Source organism: Ursus arctos, chromosome X, assembly GCF_023065955.2.
Source record: "Ursus arctos isolate Adak ecotype North America chromosome X, UrsArc2.0, whole genome shotgun sequence".
Lineage (NCBI taxonomy): Eukaryota > Metazoa > Chordata > Mammalia > Carnivora > Ursidae > Ursus > Ursus arctos.
Genome location: NC_079873.1, coordinates 82302211 through 82320853, shown reverse-complemented (window position 1 = coordinate 82320853; position 18643 = coordinate 82302211). Strand labels below are relative to the sequence as shown.

The following is an 18643-nucleotide window of genomic DNA, read 5'->3' as shown; positions in this document are numbered from 1 at the left end:
ATATTTTCAATTGAAATGAAGGTGTTTACTCACTAGATAAAGCAACATTTTTGTGAGGATGAGATGCCAAAACCCAAACTTTAGGCTATGATCAGTAATGGCCTTTCTGGCTCACACAGGGCAAAATTTACTCTTTTTTATTACCCTTACTTTTCGGCTGAGGAGTAGACATTTGATTTGGGTGATAGAGAGTAGAACAGCTTTGATGTTCTATAGAAGATACAGCTATTTTTTTCCTTTCATTTTATTCTGTGATATTAAGATTAACACATAGCTCTTAAAATTGATATGTTAATTTCCCTGCTCAGTTTTGTACATAGGTTGTCTTAAAGTAAGTCAAACACTTCCAAGAAACAAATTAATATAAATCAACCTTTAAGTATGGTAAGTTTATAAGCAACTTTTAGGCAATCTGAAAGAGATGTGTATGTGGTAGGGTAGGAAAAATTCCAAAAATAAAATGGAATGACCTGAAAGCACACTGTAAAAACAATTGAAAGAATGTTTATGCTTTCAGAGGGCATTTTATTTCTTCCCAAATGTTTATTTTTATGCATTGCCTTATTATCCAAGAAATTATATTAGACAAAAAGTGAACATCTACCTTCTACTCCTTGATTTGAGATTAGCTTCTACAAAGACTTTTTTATCACTCCGCTCTGAATATATTCTGATAAAAGAATGTGAATATAAAAATTTTATGATCAATTAAATGTTTCTCCATTTCAAACTTAATTTCTAGATTTCATATTCTGTATATTCACATAGCAATGGAAATATATCTTTGAAAGATTAATTAAAAAACTAAACACTTTGGTCTTTCCCTCAAGTGAAGATGAAAAAATGTTAAGTCTAAAGATACTAAAAAAAAAAAAAACAGATAAATGTGTTAAAAGTTAAATTGGAAACTTACGTGGACATCAACCAGCAACTTCTGATCAATAGTGGAATAAGGCGGTGATGACTGGGACCTCCTCCCGGTCACAGGACTCTCTTCCTCAGAAGAAGATTCTGTGGAATGACAAAAAGACATTAGTAAGAGTTATGATTGCAGCCACTGCCTTCACTTTTATAGTGTACCAGTTCAATACCTTGGTATTTTCCTTGTAGCCCTTTTCCATTCAGGAAATATCACCTAATAAATTCTCATGGGGCCAGGATCCTAGATTCTGTTTGCAGGGGTAGTGACAGGCTCAAGGTTTGTTGTCTGTAGATCTACATGGCTTTTCTGTTTTCAATATTAAGTGTACACTTGCTAAATATTTCTATTTGTGTGAGAAGATTCAGTAAGACTGGTAGACAGTTTCATTTGAAAAATAATATGGGGGTACCTGGGTGGCTCAGTCATTAAGCATCTGCCTTTTGGCTCAGGTCACGATCCTGGGGTTCTGGGATCGAGCCCCACATCGGGCTCCCTGCTTAGTGAGGAGTCTGCTTCTCCCTTTCCCACTCCCCCTGCTTGTGTTCCCTCTCTCACTGTCTCTTTCTCTATCTCTGTCAAATAAATAAATAAAATCTTAAAAAAAAAGTATGTATCAAGAATAGGAAGGGCTAGGTGGTATCACTGGCCTCCCATATTAACCAGTAAAAAAAGAGCCCAGCAGTGCATTAGAAGATGATAGATTAGACAAAATTCTCAAGAGGACAGTTGACCCTGCAATCTTTTTTTTTTTTGCTTATTAAAATTATGTTTTATTAATTTGAAAGCTTGAATAATACATTCATATGGATCAAAAATTAGAAAAAAAACACAAAACTATATGCCCCCTATATGACTCTGCAATCTTAATCCCCCAGTTTCCACTCAATGATATATCCTGAAGTATTTCAATACAGTTGAAAAGCAAACCATTGAAAAGAGACAAAACTTAACCCTTTTTATAAAGCCGGGAATCTTTCTATAGTGATATTGTGCACTAGAACTTTTTGCAGTAAGAGAAATGTTCTGTATCTGCACGTCTAATACAGTAGCCAATAGTCTCACATGGTTCATGAACATTTGCAATATTGCCCGTGTGCCTGAGGGGTTAACATTTTAAGTTTAGTTTTAATTTGGCTAGTTGCTATCACAATGTGCAGCTTAATTCCATAGTGTAAATATTTCCATTTAAAATGCAAATTTAGGAGCCCCTGGTTGGCTCAGTTGGTAGAACATGCAACTCTTGATCTTGGGGTTGTGAGTTCGAGCCCCACATTGGGTGTAGAGATTACTTAAAAATTAAAAAACAATCTTTAAAAATGCAAATGTACCTGGATTAGAAGTGTGGATTTTTTTATATTAAGATTATGGTACAATAAATAACACCTGTGGTTAAAATTCAGTGATAGTATTTAGGCTCAAAAATCAGTAGATCTGGCTGAGTATACTTAGAAAAAGCTTCACCAAGGGGGCACTTATATCCCTGCTTATTTTTTTATGTGCTTGGATTTTAAGATAAATAGTTCTATCCCTTTTTTATTTGCAACTTTGCTCTATATATAGTCAAGGTATAGACCCTACAACTCCAAAAATCATGTATTTACAATATTGCTATCTTTTGAGTGTATTATCTGGAATACATCCTGCAATTTGTGTCCGCAACTTTTGGCATTGTACTTTTGCGGTTTATTATCTTTCTTCAGAAAACCATTTTTTCTCAAGTCCCTGTGTGTGTTGTTAGACTAAATAAGAAGTCTGGATGAGTGTTTGAGATTTTGAGGCAAATTTGTAGTATGGTGTTCTGGTTTCCTGCATAATAAATTATGTAATCTCATGGGAACTTCAAATGGTCTAGGTAGCACACACAATAAAATACTAGAATTTTAGAGCTGCAAAGAACCTCAGCTATTATCTACACAGAAGCTATCCCCTACTCACTCTCCTCCCAACCAATGTTCATGACTGCTTTGGGACCTAATCTAGAATTTCTTGATTTGGAAAAAGGCAGAATGAATAAACCTTAAATTTTTAGGTGTTTGCCCACTATTAGTAAAATTAGTCCTAGCCAAACCAGAAAGGTTCTGGGGAAAATATTCTTAAAGTTACTTTTGATTCAGGTTTATTTTATTTCTCATAAGATAAAATTTCTGCATGACAGGACTATTAAAGAATTCTACCATTATCTGAGTCTCCCAAGAAGAACGGGGTTTTTAAGTTCAGGTCTTCAAAATATTTGATTTTGGTAGAGTACACCTATATATCTTTTATATTATTAACATTTTAATAAAGTCTGTATTCTACATTTTTATAGATGACTTGAGAACTCAGTCAGGCATTTTGCCCTTGCTGAACTTATTTGGATTGCTTACAAGTACACAATGCCAGATTTTATAATCTAAGTCCTAACTTTTGGCTTTATTTCAGTATTTCAAAAATCTATAATTTATCTAAACTCTCAAAACACTTGTTTTGAAATTCATATAACAAATTGTGAAGTCATTTCCTATGATTTTATTACTTTTTCATGTATTTGAGTAAAAACATCAATTTGTAACATTTAGGTATGTTTATGAGATACTGTATATATTTTACTTTGGGGTGGTGAAATAAATAGATAAATAAAACACATGCCCACAACTACTCCATCTACTACTTCAATATTTTTAAGGATTGCCTATAAATTTTAGCCTGTTAGAAAGGCCTCTTCCAAGTTCCTTTTCCATATTTTTCACATATGGTACAGAGACCAAAGTTGGCACCCCCCACCTCCCTAGACACATTCCTAATTACTACACAACTTAAAGAAAAAAACTTTAGAAAAATTATTTTCCATTTCTCAAAGGTCACCACTGACCACCCAACTGCCAAATTCAATGGCCTCTTGGTCTTAATTCTATGTGGCTTCCCTAACACTTTTGATTCATTCCTTTTTGAAGTTCTTTCTTCACTTCTGCAATATAAACTGTTAAACATTAGCTCTGTGTTTTGACTGTTTAAAGTCTGTGCTTTGAATCACCTGATGCTGCTGGGCAATTTTGAGGATTTTGCGAACTCCTTTGTCTGATGTCAATGGGCTTCTGAGCTTGTTCCAAAACAGACTGCTGAGGAACACTAAATGAAAAGACAGAAAAGCATATGCCATGTCCTAATATTTATAAAGGGAATGTACAGCTCAAAATCAAGACCAACACAAACTTTTAGGTATATGGGTATATATCAAACTAAAAAGAAGTAGAGCTTAAGCAATATTTTCAAATTTCCATTTTTCCTCAAATGTGCTATTTTATCTAGAATGGAGAAACAATTTCCAAAATATAAATAAAATGTTTCCATATAGACTATGTTTCCTTCACATATCATATTTAATTTCTAAAAATTCAATAAACTTTCTTTAAGGTAATATTCAGACATTATTATATACCTAGTAACAGTGATAAACATTATAGTGTACATGAGGATTTTAATAAGATGAGAAGCTGTTACTGTTATGTCAGATATTCCACTATTATCATTCTGATTTGGAATTAGCATTTTTTAATGTCTTGTTCCTGATTTAGATAGATGGTTGGACATACAAATAGGATACTTTAGTTTTTAATATTCAAATTCAGGGAATATTTAGAAAGCTTTTTTGGACTGTTGCTGCTAAATTTTATGTCACTTTGTAATTTCTATATAGGAAGGGCTTTGGTTATTGATATAGGCTTAGAACAGACAAGAGTCTTTTCTATGACCCCAAATTTCAGGAAAAACTCAAGATAATATATTTGCTATTCATAAATTTAAAAATATTTTTATAATGGGAATAGCCAATTCTAGTTTGACAGTAATATTAATTTTTATGTATTGGATTTTATTAAAGATATATCCTATGATACCAAAAAGATATACAGAATTAAACTGGTTTCTCCCTTTGTGGTCAGAAGGACCATGACAACTTATTCACTGAATGCAGAGAAAGCAAAAGTTCCTAATCTTGCTTTCTAATTTTCCAAGACTTCTGCATACCTTAAATCTAAGGACATAAATATATGGGTTTTAAATAATAATGAGGTAGTAGTATACATACTACATACCATCAACTCTGTGCAATCTGTCCAGTATCTTGAATATAACAGACGCTCAATAAATATTTACTGAATGACTGAATGAATGAATATAGGCTAAGTTTTCTCCATTATAATCTGGAGTTGGAGGGGGTATGATTTTCAAGGAAAATCTACGGTAAAATTTAGCTTTCAGGGGCACCTGGATGGCATAGTCAGTTAAGCGTCCAACTCTTGGCTTTGGCCCAGGTTGTGATCTCAGGGTTGTGAGATCAAGCCTCATCAGGCTCTGCATTCAGCATGCAGTCTGCTTTAGATTCTCTCTCCCTCTCCCTCTGCCCCTCCTACTTGTGCTCTTTCTCTCTCTAAAATAAATAAAATCTTTTTTTAAAAGATTTTATTTATTTATTTGACCGAGAGACAGCCAGCGAGGGAGGGAACACAAGCAGGGGGAGTGGGAGAGGAAGAAGCAGGCTCCCAGCAGAGCAGGGAGCCCAATGTGGGGCTCAATCCCAGAACCCTGGGATCACACCCTGAGCCAAAGGCAGATGCTTAATGACTGTGTCACCCAGGCACCCCCATAAAATAAATAAATCTTTAAATAAATAAATAAACAAGTAAATAAATCTATTTAGCTTTCAAATATAACACTTTGCACATAACATCTAAAATATGAAATATGATCTTTGAAAATTACTGATGATCACCAATATTACAGAGATAAAAAATAGTTACCAGTACAAAATATCATTGATATAATACTGAGTTTTAGATTTATTTTTTCCCATAGGTCATTTCAAGCTTGCCCATTCCATGGCATTAGTTTCTGAAATTAGGAATTGTGTGTGTATTTTAACATGTAGTACATGTATATGATATTCATGATGTACTACATGGTAAAATGTATAATTGAAGTACATGATACACATGAAGTTTCACATCTTTTTATTATAAAGTACTAATTGAAAGCTGTCAAAGAATTCCTTGACATTTCTTTTAATAAATTGTGGATCTTATCAGCTATTTATTAAACTAAATGACACTGAGACTGCAGTATGTCCAGGTATGAAAGATCTAGTTAATGGGTTGCTGCAGTTAAGGTTTTAAGTACAGGCTGACAATATCATTAGTGATGATGTTTTTATTAATGTTTTAGTTTTGACTTTACATAAAACTTAGTGTCAAATATATATGCTGTAATTTTCCATGTGATAGTAAATAGTGAGTAATTTGAATATAAAAATCAGAGACACATACTTTGAAGAGAACTTGACACGGTGTGCACAATTCTGATTATAAGGCACTGAAGTAGATCTTTCTTGGACCTTAAAGACAATGCAATACTTTGGTGAAATTTTTTACCATAAATTCTTTTGAGTTATTAATTTATTGCAAAAATTCATTTCTTCATATAGAGATAGGTCACTAAAAATCCAACTTATAAATCTGATTTTCCTAACTAAATTGTATTTTCATAATTACTTATAACATTAGAACTGCTTAACCATATTTTTTTATGGTATGCTGAAATTTTAGTATAATAACATATTCTGGAGATTATATAACCAAACACTCTAATTTTATTTTTGAGGAATCTGTACCCCAGAGAGGAAAAATCTCTTTTTAAGAATTTTACATCCAGTTAAAGAATATCTATAATCAGAATGTAGGTCCCTCAACTGCTAACTTAATGCTCTATGTTTTCATATTACTTTTATATCAAGCCCAGATTTCTCATTCAGAATTTAAGCTCAAACTTCTCAACCACCTTTTTAAGTTAACTCTAGACTTTTAAAAGTTGTAACACACATACAACACACCAATTAAATCTCTCAAGTGTCAAAAGTGTCCCACCTTCAAGAAATTATGTTGTTTTCACTTTACAATTGGACTGTAATGTCATAATCAGTGTTCTAGTACTTTTTCCATTCTAAATGAATTACTTTGGTTTCTATTAGTTATTCATTCATCTAATATAGCAAAATATTTGAGAAAGAGCACATATAATAAGCCAACATCCATCAGTAGGGCAGATTTATTTTCTGTCAACATTAGTAGATAGGACCACATAGTATTGTCTTGCCTCATTTAGTTTTATATCATCAGGTTTCTACTTAAAATAGTTTTTAGCTAACTAAAAAAAAGGCTATTCTGACATTCAATAAGGCAGTCACAGTAGATTCTTTAGAAAGAAAAATTAAACGTGTTACATTTTTTTAAAATCTATTATTTTCATGCTGATAAAGTCACTCTATAGTTTTTAGAAACTACACTACCATTACTACACTATTTTCTATGTACTGACTTATCAAGGTTGTCTTTAAACTCTGACAGATGGGTAAGAAATGAGAAATGTTGTTAATTGTTCACATGTTTTGCTAATGAGCACTTCCAAATATAACCATATGTTTGGCAGTATGCACGATAAGCATCTGACTTTTTCCACATTTGATTCAGATACCTGGCATTGTATTGACCCAGTTTAGGCCTCTTGGTTTATGAAACTGATCTCAGAAAGTTAATTGACACTAGTAAACCAGAGACCAGGATTACACAGAAAAGATAAAGGCCAAAAATAAGAAAAGCTAATGTCTGATATGAATTGGCTGTATTTGGTCCAAAAAATGGGAAGATGATTAGTAAGAATAGCATATATAAGGCAAATGATGCATTCCAAGTCAATCAGGCACAACTCATTATATTTCCTGCTTAAAAACACACGCTTAAGGTAATAATCATTATTTGAGAGTAGGAATAAAGTCATAATTTAATAAGGCAGAGAGAGAGAGACATAAGGCCTCTTGTAATTAAATAATACAATACAGCTTATGTTCCTTCTGCCAGTGGTTAGTATTTATAAAGCAATACTCTGTTATTCACTTGAGAGGATTGTTAGTATCAGAAGTAACATATTTAAAAAGGAAAAATGTCCATGAAAGACATCATAGCGGACTACTCTGAAGCATCTAGAAGAAAGATATATAGTGAACTTGGGCCCTTGTGCAGATTAAGAACAACAATGAGACTCCTGACCCACTATTAGTAAGGCAAGAATTTCTGTTTTTCACCAGCAACCTGCTCATCCTTGGTGACCAAGAATTTTTAGATGGCTAGCTGTTAGGAATGCTGGCTATGATGATAATACCCTGTCCACGTGGGAATTGAAACTGCAACTTGGGCCTCACCAATACCCTATGCTAAATGCTTGTTAATATAGTCGTGAAAACAGAAGTCAACCTAGACATGTGGACTGACTTGATTATTCATATAAGTGTAAAAAAATAAACCACAGATTAAATGACCCAGACCCTGTCATAAACCACATAACAGAACAATCAAGGGAAAAGATATGTGTGATTGTGTTACAAGCTGAACTACACAAGGTTTTTATGGGGAATATTTTTACTTAAAAGAATGACTGACAATACAAACTATGATTATTCAACTTGGGTATTTGGCAGGCATTTTCTTTAAAATCAGTGAAGTCAGCCTGGCAAGTCAAGGGGGAAAATAACTGATTTTATTTGTTAGCAATGCTAAAATTGAGCTTTGAAGTGAAAATTAAAATTTTAAATTTATCATCTGTCACCACACACTTGACATCAATACTCAATCATTTTTCTGATGAAACTGGTGACATTAACAAATGCTATTTATTGACATTGTAGAATGAAATGTGTACATACTTGGAAAGATCTACATACACACTGAACCAATGTTTTCCAACTGACCAACGTATGAGAATACAAAATTGTACGTGAGCAAAACATCTATTCATAGCATACAATAGAACATTGGATTTTAATATTTCTGAATATGCAAAATTTCACTGATAGGGTTTTAAATTCCACTTCTGTAGTTTTGGTGTATTATCAAAGAATATCCACAATTACTTGAAAAAGCTATGAAAATCCTCCCTTCCCAACTACTTATATGTGAGAAGCCAGGTTTTACTCATATACTTCAACGTAAACATATGGCAACAAATTGAATGCAGAAGCAGATATGAGAATCCAGTTGTTTTCCATTAAATAAAACGGAAAATAGTTATTTTTTATTAAAAGTTTGTTTCTTATGTTGACATGTAATACTTTTATTTACTTTGAAATGAATGAATAAATATTTTAAAATTTTTATTTTAATTTCTAATTAATTAAATATTGAATGACACCATCCACATAAACAATTTTTTGGGGTCTTCATTATTTAAGAGTATAAAGATACCCTGAGACCAAAAAGTTTAAGAACCACTGTTCTAGGCACTTATTAATGTCACAGCAACACATACTGAGAAACTTACCTCATTTCCTTTAGGATTTGGAACGTATGGTTGCAGTGGTTCTATTTGGACTTCAGCTTGAATTGAATGAAATACTTCATCATTGTCTGATGATTCATCTCCTTTGTCCTTTGAAACAAAAAAGGAAAATAAATATTTTAATTGTTAAAATGCAAATGGTAGGAGCAACTTTATCTTCACAATGTACAACTTTAAAGAATAATTTTCAAATATTAAAATTGATTTAAATCAGTAGATTCTAATAGTTTTTGGTTCTGGATTCCCTTTAGAATCTGAGGAGCATCTAACTGCATATAGACACACATGTCTGCATATATTTTCAGGGGGATCATTGACCACCTGCAGCTAATCTATTGGACCCAGGTTAAGAATATTTGATTAAAGCTTAACTCATAACCCCAAACTGTCACATTTAGTAGGCAGTTATAACTATGAAGTTTGGTCCTCCTGTGCAATGAAGATCTGTAATGCAGCAGTGCAAATATTTCTCACTAATTGAGCTCCAGGAGTTTAAGAAAGTTTTTGTTTTCATATTTAAGCCAATCAACATTATTTCTTCAACTCATACAGAGTAATGAAAATGAGTTTCCTTTCCTTTAGTTAATTGAAGAATTCACATACATCTCTAAATACTAACAAATTTTTAGGCAATTCAAAAGATCTATGACTTTGAGTTAGTATAAATTATTTTTTTATATTTTCTTTAAAAATCACACATAAAATATGAATGCTTATACAAGATCCTAGGGTCATGGGATTGGTAACTATTATTTATTACTTTTTCTTCCATCTTATTTTTTTATTATTATGTTCAGTTAGCCACTAGCTTTTGATGTAATGTTCAATGATTCATTAGTTATGTATAACACCCAGTGCTCATCACAGCATGTGCCCTCCTCAATACACATCACCCTGTTACCCCCTTCCTCCCCCCACCTGCTCCCCTCTGAAGCCCTCAGATTGCCCCCCCCCAAGTCCATAGTCTCTCATGGTTCATCTCCCTCCCTGATTTTCCCCCTTCAGATTTCCCTCCTTTCCCCTATGGTCCTCTGTGCTATTGCTTATGCTCCACATATGAGTGAAACCATATGATAATTGTCTTTCTCTGTTTGACTTATTTCACTTAGCATAATCCCCTCCAGTTCCATCCAAGTCGATGCAAATGGTGGGTATTCATCGATTTTAGAATGGCTTCTCACATGTATATTTAAAACACCGAATGACAATAAGCATGTGTCATGCTACCAATGCTATGAGTCTTGCAGGGCTGCATACAAGTCTTTTCCATAAATGCAAAACCCATTAAATTTAATTGTTACTAGTCCTCATTGAAATTAGTCACTAGCATTTTTAGATGCCTTAATTTCAGGCAAATATCCCTACTCTAGACTCATACTTTCACTTCTCTATATGGTTTCTTTCCCTTTCTATCTCCCCCTCTGTTGGGAGTAGACATCCATTTCCCCTTTTGGGCCTTTGCTCGTTGCTTTTACCTTTTCTCAAGTTAAATATGTTAGGGAAATAACATTTGTTTAATTGGCTCAATGAACAAGCCAAAAGACTCACTTATCCAGACATTCTGACAAGATACATTTGTAATTACTACATTAATTATTATTAGATAAATGAATGTTGATACCAGGGTTTAATTTAGGATTCCTTTATTTAAATGAATGCTGTGAAGTATTAGAAAACAAGTGCTCTCCTAATCCCATTGACCTCACTAATTCGTTTATAAAGCCCACAAACCCTTCGGTGTCAGATTAGATCTGCCTGATTGAATTCATTAACTCCAGCCAAATTATATTCACTTATATTAGAGAATTTGAAAGAATGAAGCTTTGACTATTCCAAAATAAGATAAAGATATTAACATTTTGCATGTCAAAAGAGTACAGAGATGAATTTAACTTGTGTCATGTTCTATGCAGAGACTTCATTGACTAATTATGTAAAATGGTGGAAAATTAGTGAGACAAGACATACATATAGCAAATACAAAATGTTTTGGAAACTGCTTTTCTGTTTCATTTTACCCTTGATTTAAACATCCTGAAATTAAAAATTAAAAATTCACTTAAATAGAACAGTTCTGCATTCTATGGGAAGAAAGACAAATTAACTTAGAGGTTAGGGAACAAAACCAAAGTTATTTTATGTGTTTACTTTAATGACTTATATTTGAAATTTTGAACTATGACAGTAATTTTCAAAGATCCAAAATAGTAATTTTAAATGTCCTTATGTTGTCCCTTTATTGGTTAATAATTAAAGCTATATCTCTACAAAGACACTAAACAATTACCTGAATCATTCAAGCCAATTTTTCTTTTTCAAATTTAGTCATAATTATCTGAAAATGTTAAGACAATTTATTTGAAGTACAAATTATTTAATCTTCTCTGGGACACAAGGAATATTTATTTCATTTGGTCATAACATAAGGAAACATGAGCATGAACTAGCGCATTTTCTCTGCATATTTGATTCAGTAAAAATATCAGAAACTCTTACATTTGCAACTTGTCTCAAATCTTCCTCATGTTGATTAAAGATATCCTCCCATCTCCGCTGGCGCCTTCTTCGCCTGCAGGCTTCTAAATCTGAGAGCTCAAACTCTTCAGGTCTCCGTGATAACTTTGCCCGGAACCTCTTTGGTGATAGTCTTTTTGCCAAAGCCTGCCTTAAACTAGAAACTTTTGATTTTTTCTTCCGTGCCTGCTCTGGTTGAGAGTAAAACATGTTTGAAGACAGGTTTTCCATCAAGGTTTGCAGTGGACCAAGTGGCTTTGAGTTACGTGAGTTTGGTGCTCGAAGTAAGTCTCTTGATAGTCCCTCTATCAGCTCTTGAACTGAGCCAACTGCCTGTGGGGGCTCTAGCGCCCAGGCCTGTGCTTGAGGCGACCCTTCAGTTTGCCCCTCTACTGGAATGAGTACCTGAGTATCCAAATGTAGTGGCAACAGCACATGGTGGTTCTGTGACAATAGGGGCAGGAACACCTGGGCATGTACTCGTAATGACTCAGGTTCCTCTGACTCAGTCTCTGCCTGGGTGGGCTCAGCAGCCCGTTCCTGTACTTCTGGCTGTTCGGGTAACTGGTTCTGCTCCAGCTGCTGTTCAGGTACCTGGTTCTGCCTCTGCTGTTGTTCAGGGGCCTGACCCTGCCTTTGTTGTTGTTCAGGTAGCTGATCTTGCCCCTGAAATTCCTCTGGTACCTGGTCCAGATCCTGTGGCTCTTCTGCTGTCTGGGGCTGGGCCTGAGCCTGCTGCTCTTTTGGTACCTGGGCCTGTACCTGTAGAGGCCTAGGTGCCTTAACCTGAGCCTGTAGTGGCATGAGCATCCAGGCTGCCCTCCTTAGTCGTGGAGGTGCCTTAATCTGCATCTGTAGGGGCCTAGATGCCTTAGCCTTAACCTGAGCCTGTAGTGGCATAAACACCCGAGCTGCCCCTTGCAGTCTCTGAGGTGCCTGGGCTTGCCCCTGTAGAGGCCTAGGTGCATTGTCCTGAGCCTGTAGTGGCATGAACACCCTGGCTGCTCCCTGTAGATGCTGAAGTGCCTGGACCTGTGGCTCTTCTCGATCAGGTAACCACCTTGGCTGAGAGGGTTCTCCATGCAGAACTCTAAGTGGTCTGCATCTACTGCTGGTTGGCAGTCTCAGAAGCTCATGAGTACAAGAAGGTCCTCTAGAAATAAACATACAAATAATTGCTATATAGTAAGAATTGTCAGTGGAGTGAAGCCACTTGAGGGAAATGCTTTTATTTTTAAAAATGGTAATTTTGTGCAATAAAGATATTTTCAGTAAATCTTTTTTGAATCATTCCTGTAATATCTGAAATAGTCTTTGTATTATTAATATACTCAATATTAATTATCTAATAATCTACTTGATCATTCTATTGCCAGAAATTAAAGAATATTTGAGTAGTAATAACAATTTTTCCTCAACATTTCCATTTGAATATCTTTTGAAAATATAGAGAGCTGTTACTTGTTGTATCAGAAGGGATTAAGCTCTTCTGAGTCAAATGCCAACACTATAGAATCAACCATCTTACATAAACTGCTAACAACAAATTATATTTATAATTTATCTAACACACCTGAATCTTCTCATGGTGTATTGCTCCTTAATAGCTTCTTCTCTTTCAAAGATCAGAGGTATTCCTTTTTATAAAAGAGAAAAAATAACGAGAAAAATGAGCAGAGATTAGTGTAATCTACCTTAGTGAATTTTCACCCTTTAATGCTCAGGATGCCAAGTGAATTACAAGGAAAAGAGGGTAACCCTTCAAATCACACTTGGTTGGTAATATGGACAATATCCTAGTTCCTAGGCCCAGTTTTGCAGTGCAGTGAAGCTATTGCATACAGACTAATTTCTCTGGGCACAGGAAAGGAAAGTTAGCAATTTGGTAGCTGCAATTCTAAAGAGAAATAATTGAGAAAGACAAAGGGAGAAAGAAACAAGAAAAACTCTATAGATGGGTGTTGAACATGGCTTAAAGGTGTGTGATCTATATGTGAGGACTTTATGGCTTGGGCCTACCCTATCTTTGGTCCTTTCAATGAAGATCATTGAAAATGAAGATCAAGATCTTTGCTCTTTCCAATGAGAAGGTAAAAATCTAAATTCTGGATTTTACGCTTAACACATTCAACATGTTCAGCTTCTTTCATTTCAGCTATGCTCTACTGAAATATAGAAGTTTACAAACAAGAGTGTTCTTTTGAATTTTCTAAATAAAATTGTTTAGGGCAACTGTATTTACATCGATGTAATTCCCACATAAATGTGACTTTTCCTGCAGGTAACATTTTGGAAGTCTTGCAACTCTGGAAATTAACAAATTCTCAAGTAGAAATGGTTCTTTCTGCCCCCATTTGAGACTAGCTGGTTTTTGTGATGCTGGTCCAATGAATTTTCACCTATGGTTAAATAAATTAATTTCTGCTGCTTCTCACTCCAAAATAGGATACATATAGTTATGTAGATGGAAGAAACTCTACTGCAGTCAATCCTGTAGCTATCCTGAGGATGACTACTACGTTTCCAGTTTCCCCTTTTCCACTATATCACCACTATCAACACTGCCTATGGTGCCCCAAATTAAATGTGGAATATGCCATACAATACAAAGTTGAAACTTCCTAAGTAGTTTAATCTGGATTTGATGAAAGTCCATCCTGCAATTTTTGGCATTAATATATAGAAACTAACTTTTAGTTGTATAAATTAGTCCTTTTAATTACTTCTTGTAGTTGGAGATTAGTGCATAAAACAAAGTATGGTACACAGAAATTACTTCAAGATTAAGTGAATAGATAATTACAAATCTATATATCTCACTGGAGTTAATTAAAATATCAACCAAAAAAGAACAGTAAGATATAGATTTTATTACCTTTTTATTTATTTTATCTTTTTAGTTAGGAACTTTCTTAAAATAAAATTGGCACATCACAAAATTCTTCTTGATGCTTTCAAGGTTTTTATAAATATGAAGACTTGCCAGTTGTAATTGGCAACAATTTATAATCATATATATACAGATGATCAGGTAAGAGATAATTAATTAACTGCATATGGCATATTAGTGGAAAGACTAAATTTGGAAGGCCTCAGAATCTTTACTTTCAATTTAATTCTTAAATATTATTTTTTCTGACAAAAATGAATAAACTCTGCTCTCATCTAAATATTCATTCCAGTAAATGAAAGTTGACATATTCCGACCTTTTTTCTGTCTCTTTTTAATGATTCCAGTAAGATGCTTCTTCAGTGACTCAACAACGTGTCCTTCATTTTTTATATTCCGAACAAAAGGGTGATGAAGCATGTTTGCAGAAGTAGGACGAAATAGGAAATTTTTTATCATGCACTTTTCCATGAAATTGTGGAACTTGCGAGACCTAAAAGAAATAAGTCAAAGGGATAAAAGAGCATTCACAGGCCTGCCATATCTTCTCCCACCCTCACACACATGCCACTCTGCAGGTCATATTTTTTGAGAGAGTTGCCTCTAGTTATAATTGTCTTTTCAATTGCCATATGTGCTGCAGCTTAACAATATACATTATACAACAATATCACTCATACCTCAGATGAGCCAGAGTCAATGGCATTTAAATAGTAGCAGAAACTTCAATGAGTTCAGAAGCGTGTACATGGTAAAAAGTCAAGTGGTGGGATGGCAATAGAATGGTTAATGGATATATGTAGAACACGTATGTAGATTGGTCAGCCCACAGAAGTCATACTTTGAAGTCTGAATGTTTCACTTGACTACAGGCATTTTGAACAACATAGTTGTAAATGTGATGATCCAAAAAAAGGTGTTAATAGCACCAGGACTAACTAATCTTATAAAATGGCCCATGAATACAGAAGAGTCCAGAAAGCCTGAATCTGTGGGAAGGGTTAAATTGAATCACAAGGAAAAATGTCAGCAATCAAATCATAGCCACTACTTTCAGGAGGGCAAGCAATAAATACTAAGAATAAGCAAGAGCTTCTGACACTCAATCAAGAAGCTTCAGTATAAAGGGTTCCCAAGTTAGTTGTGCTATAACACCCTGGGAGAACAAATCCTCTTCTCTAAGTCAGTGGATGTTTAGTTTAAGGGGCTGAACAACTGAGCTGTGTATCACAATCACTGACTCCCTATCTAGGCACAGTGAGAAATGTCACAAATGATTTCTATTGGTCTATGCCATTAATGGAGAAACAACTGAACATGCCATTAATTCCAGGGCAGTGATGTCATCATAATATACTGTGGAAGGTATTACTTATGTCAAGTTAGCTAGCTAGCTCTTAATGAACACTAATCATTAAAACCTCCTACTTAACGTATTAGTTTTCAGGAAATACTGTCTAACAAAGATGTTGAAACAGGACTAAAAAATTAATTAAAACTCATTTGCTACATAAAAAATGTCAAATTAATGTGTCTAGGAGATTGAGTCATTCATCTTTACCAGCCACTGGATTTGACTTTGGGGGCAGATTCCCGCAAAATAACAAAGAGGGCTTCCAAAGGCTGAAGGTTACACAGGGCTGCAAAGGAAAATAGATAAGTTTAGAATGAATGAAAAGGGTAACAACAGAGCACACTCCTCATTCCAGAGGGGGTTCTCAGTGTTCTTTCACATATCATGTTGAATAAACACTAAGGAATAAATAGTTACAAAATAATGTAGTTACAAGAAAAGTTAATTTTAATGCAAACGGTCCATTATATAAGATCCTCAAGCTGCACCATTGCCAAGTGTGGCAAATTAATAATAAACTACACTGGATAAAAATTTCAAAATGTATGGTGATTTCTATCTAGAGAAGTAAACAAAATATAGAGACAAATACTCTTCTATATTTTGCGTTGTGGGTATCTATGCTTATAAAATTGAAATATGTAATTATAGGGTTAAAAAAGTCAACCGAATTAATAGCTAAGCACGATAATATATAAAGAATGATTTAGCAGTCTAAAAAGATGAGAAAAATCTGTTTTGAAAACTGACAGTCCTAGGAAAAGAGGTAGATATAGTGCAACTATTAAAACACATCCTCTAAAGTAAGATCACCTGGGTTCAAATCCTAGCTCTTCCTTTGTGACCTCGGGCAAATTACTTAACCTATCTGTGCCTTGGTTTCTTTATCTGAAAAAAAAATCAAGAATTCCTTCAAAGAGTTGCCATGAGGATTAACCTACATGTAAAAGTGTCTGTCATAGAGTAGGCACTTAATAAATATTAGGTATTTGTATTATAATAAAGATTAAGTATCTGACACTTGAAGTCTGTGCCAAATTACAGGACTTCCATTCACCTTTTGAAACACACAGCTATACAAAGAAAAACCTATTCCATTATGTGCTATATAAATTCATTACCTTCTTGGTCTGAGAATTTTCTGTAAGCTTTCTTAATAAGCACTTAAATATGTGTTTCACTTCACTTATTTCCTCTTGAGTTTTGATTAAAGAAAACTGGCAGTGCAAAAAATCCCCAAAGGAGAGCTATAGCTTACATTTCTTTTTTCTTGATATATTTTTAAATTTTATTAAGTTTTTAATTTTAACTCCAGTATAGTTAGCACACAATATGATATTAGTTTCAGGTATACAGTATAATGATTTAACAATTCTCTACATTACTCAGTGCTTGTAATAAGTGTACTCTTAATCCTCTTCACCTATTTCACCCATTCTCCCACCTCCCTTCCCCTCTGGTAACCATCAGCTTGTCTTCTAGAGTGAGAGTCTGTTTTTTGGTTGCTCTCTCTCTCTTTTTGCTTGCTGGTCTTGTTTCTTAAATTCCACATGAGTGAAATCATATGGTATTTGTCTTTCTCTGACTGACTTCACTTAGCATAATACTCCCTAGCTCCATTCGTGTTGTTGTAAATGGCAAGATTTCATTCTTTTTTATGGCTGAATAATATTCATGTGTGTGTATATGTGTGTGTGTGTGTGTGTGTGTGTGTATGCCACATCTTCTTTATCCACTCATCTATCAATGGGAACTTTCATAATTTGGCTATTGTAAATAATCTTCAATTAATGTAGGGGGTGCATATATCCTCTCAAATTAATGTTTTTGTAGTTTTTTGGTAAATACACAGTACTGAAATTATTGGATCATAGGGTAGTTCTGTTTTTAACTTTTTGAGGAACCTTCATACTGTTTTCCACAGTGGCTGTACCAGTTTGCATTCCCACCAATAGTACAAGAGGGTTCCTTTTTCTCCACATCCTCACCAACAAATTTCGTCTAATACTACAAGTGTGTCATTCATGTGAGAACAATTTGATATTAATGACTCTTTAGAGTTACCCTTTCTCCTCCAAAATACATATCCAGAAAAACTATAGTGCCAAACTGGCCTCTTATAATAGTAGGAAAAACTCCCCAGGGTTATTTCATTAGAGTGATATAAAGGCAATTGTTCAAAGGTCAAGCTTTTTTTCAATTATATAGATATAAATTAATAGAGGTACAGGTTTAAAATTGAGGGCAGAATTATCCCCAAACTGAAAAGACCAGGATCAGGGGTGCCCGGGTGGCTCAGTCGGTTAAGCCTTCAACTCTGTTTTGGCTCAGGTCATGATCTCAGCGTCCTGAGATCGAGCCCTGCATCAGGCTCAGTTCAGAGTCTGCTTGAGATTCTCTCCCTCTCCCTTTCACTCCCCATCTGCCACCCCTTCCCCAACTCATGGGCTTGCATCTGCATGCACACTTTCTTTCACATGCTCTCTCTCCTCTCTCTCAAATTAATTAATTAATTAATTAAAAAGATGAGGATTATACTTGATTCTTTGCATTCCTTTACTCTGTCCAGTCAGTCATCAGATTCTGTCTTTAAACATATTTT

At 34.5% G+C, this 18643-nt stretch overlaps 1 protein-coding gene across 4 annotated transcripts in view; it reads right to left on the bottom strand.

Moving 5' to 3' along the window:
• NRK (Nik related kinase) overlaps positions 1–18643 on the bottom strand; it is a 128163-nt gene that overhangs the window by 28801 nt on the left and 80719 nt on the right. For all 4 annotated transcript variants that reach the window (XM_026488162.4, XM_057313442.1, XM_026488160.4 and 1 more), the window contains exons 10-17: positions 16249–16327; positions 15005–15180; positions 13371–13434; positions 11780–12950; positions 9266–9373; positions 6223–6290; positions 3936–4030; positions 914–1011 (exon numbers count right to left, since the gene is read on the bottom strand). In XM_026488162.4, coding sequence (XP_026343947.1) covers positions 914–1011; positions 3936–4030; positions 6223–6290; positions 9266–9373; positions 11780–12950; positions 13371–13434; positions 15005–15180; positions 16249–16327 — 1859 coding nt within the window. The remainder of the gene's footprint in view (positions 1–913; positions 1012–3935; positions 4031–6222; positions 6291–9265; positions 9374–11779; positions 12951–13370; positions 13435–15004; positions 15181–16248; positions 16328–18643) is intronic.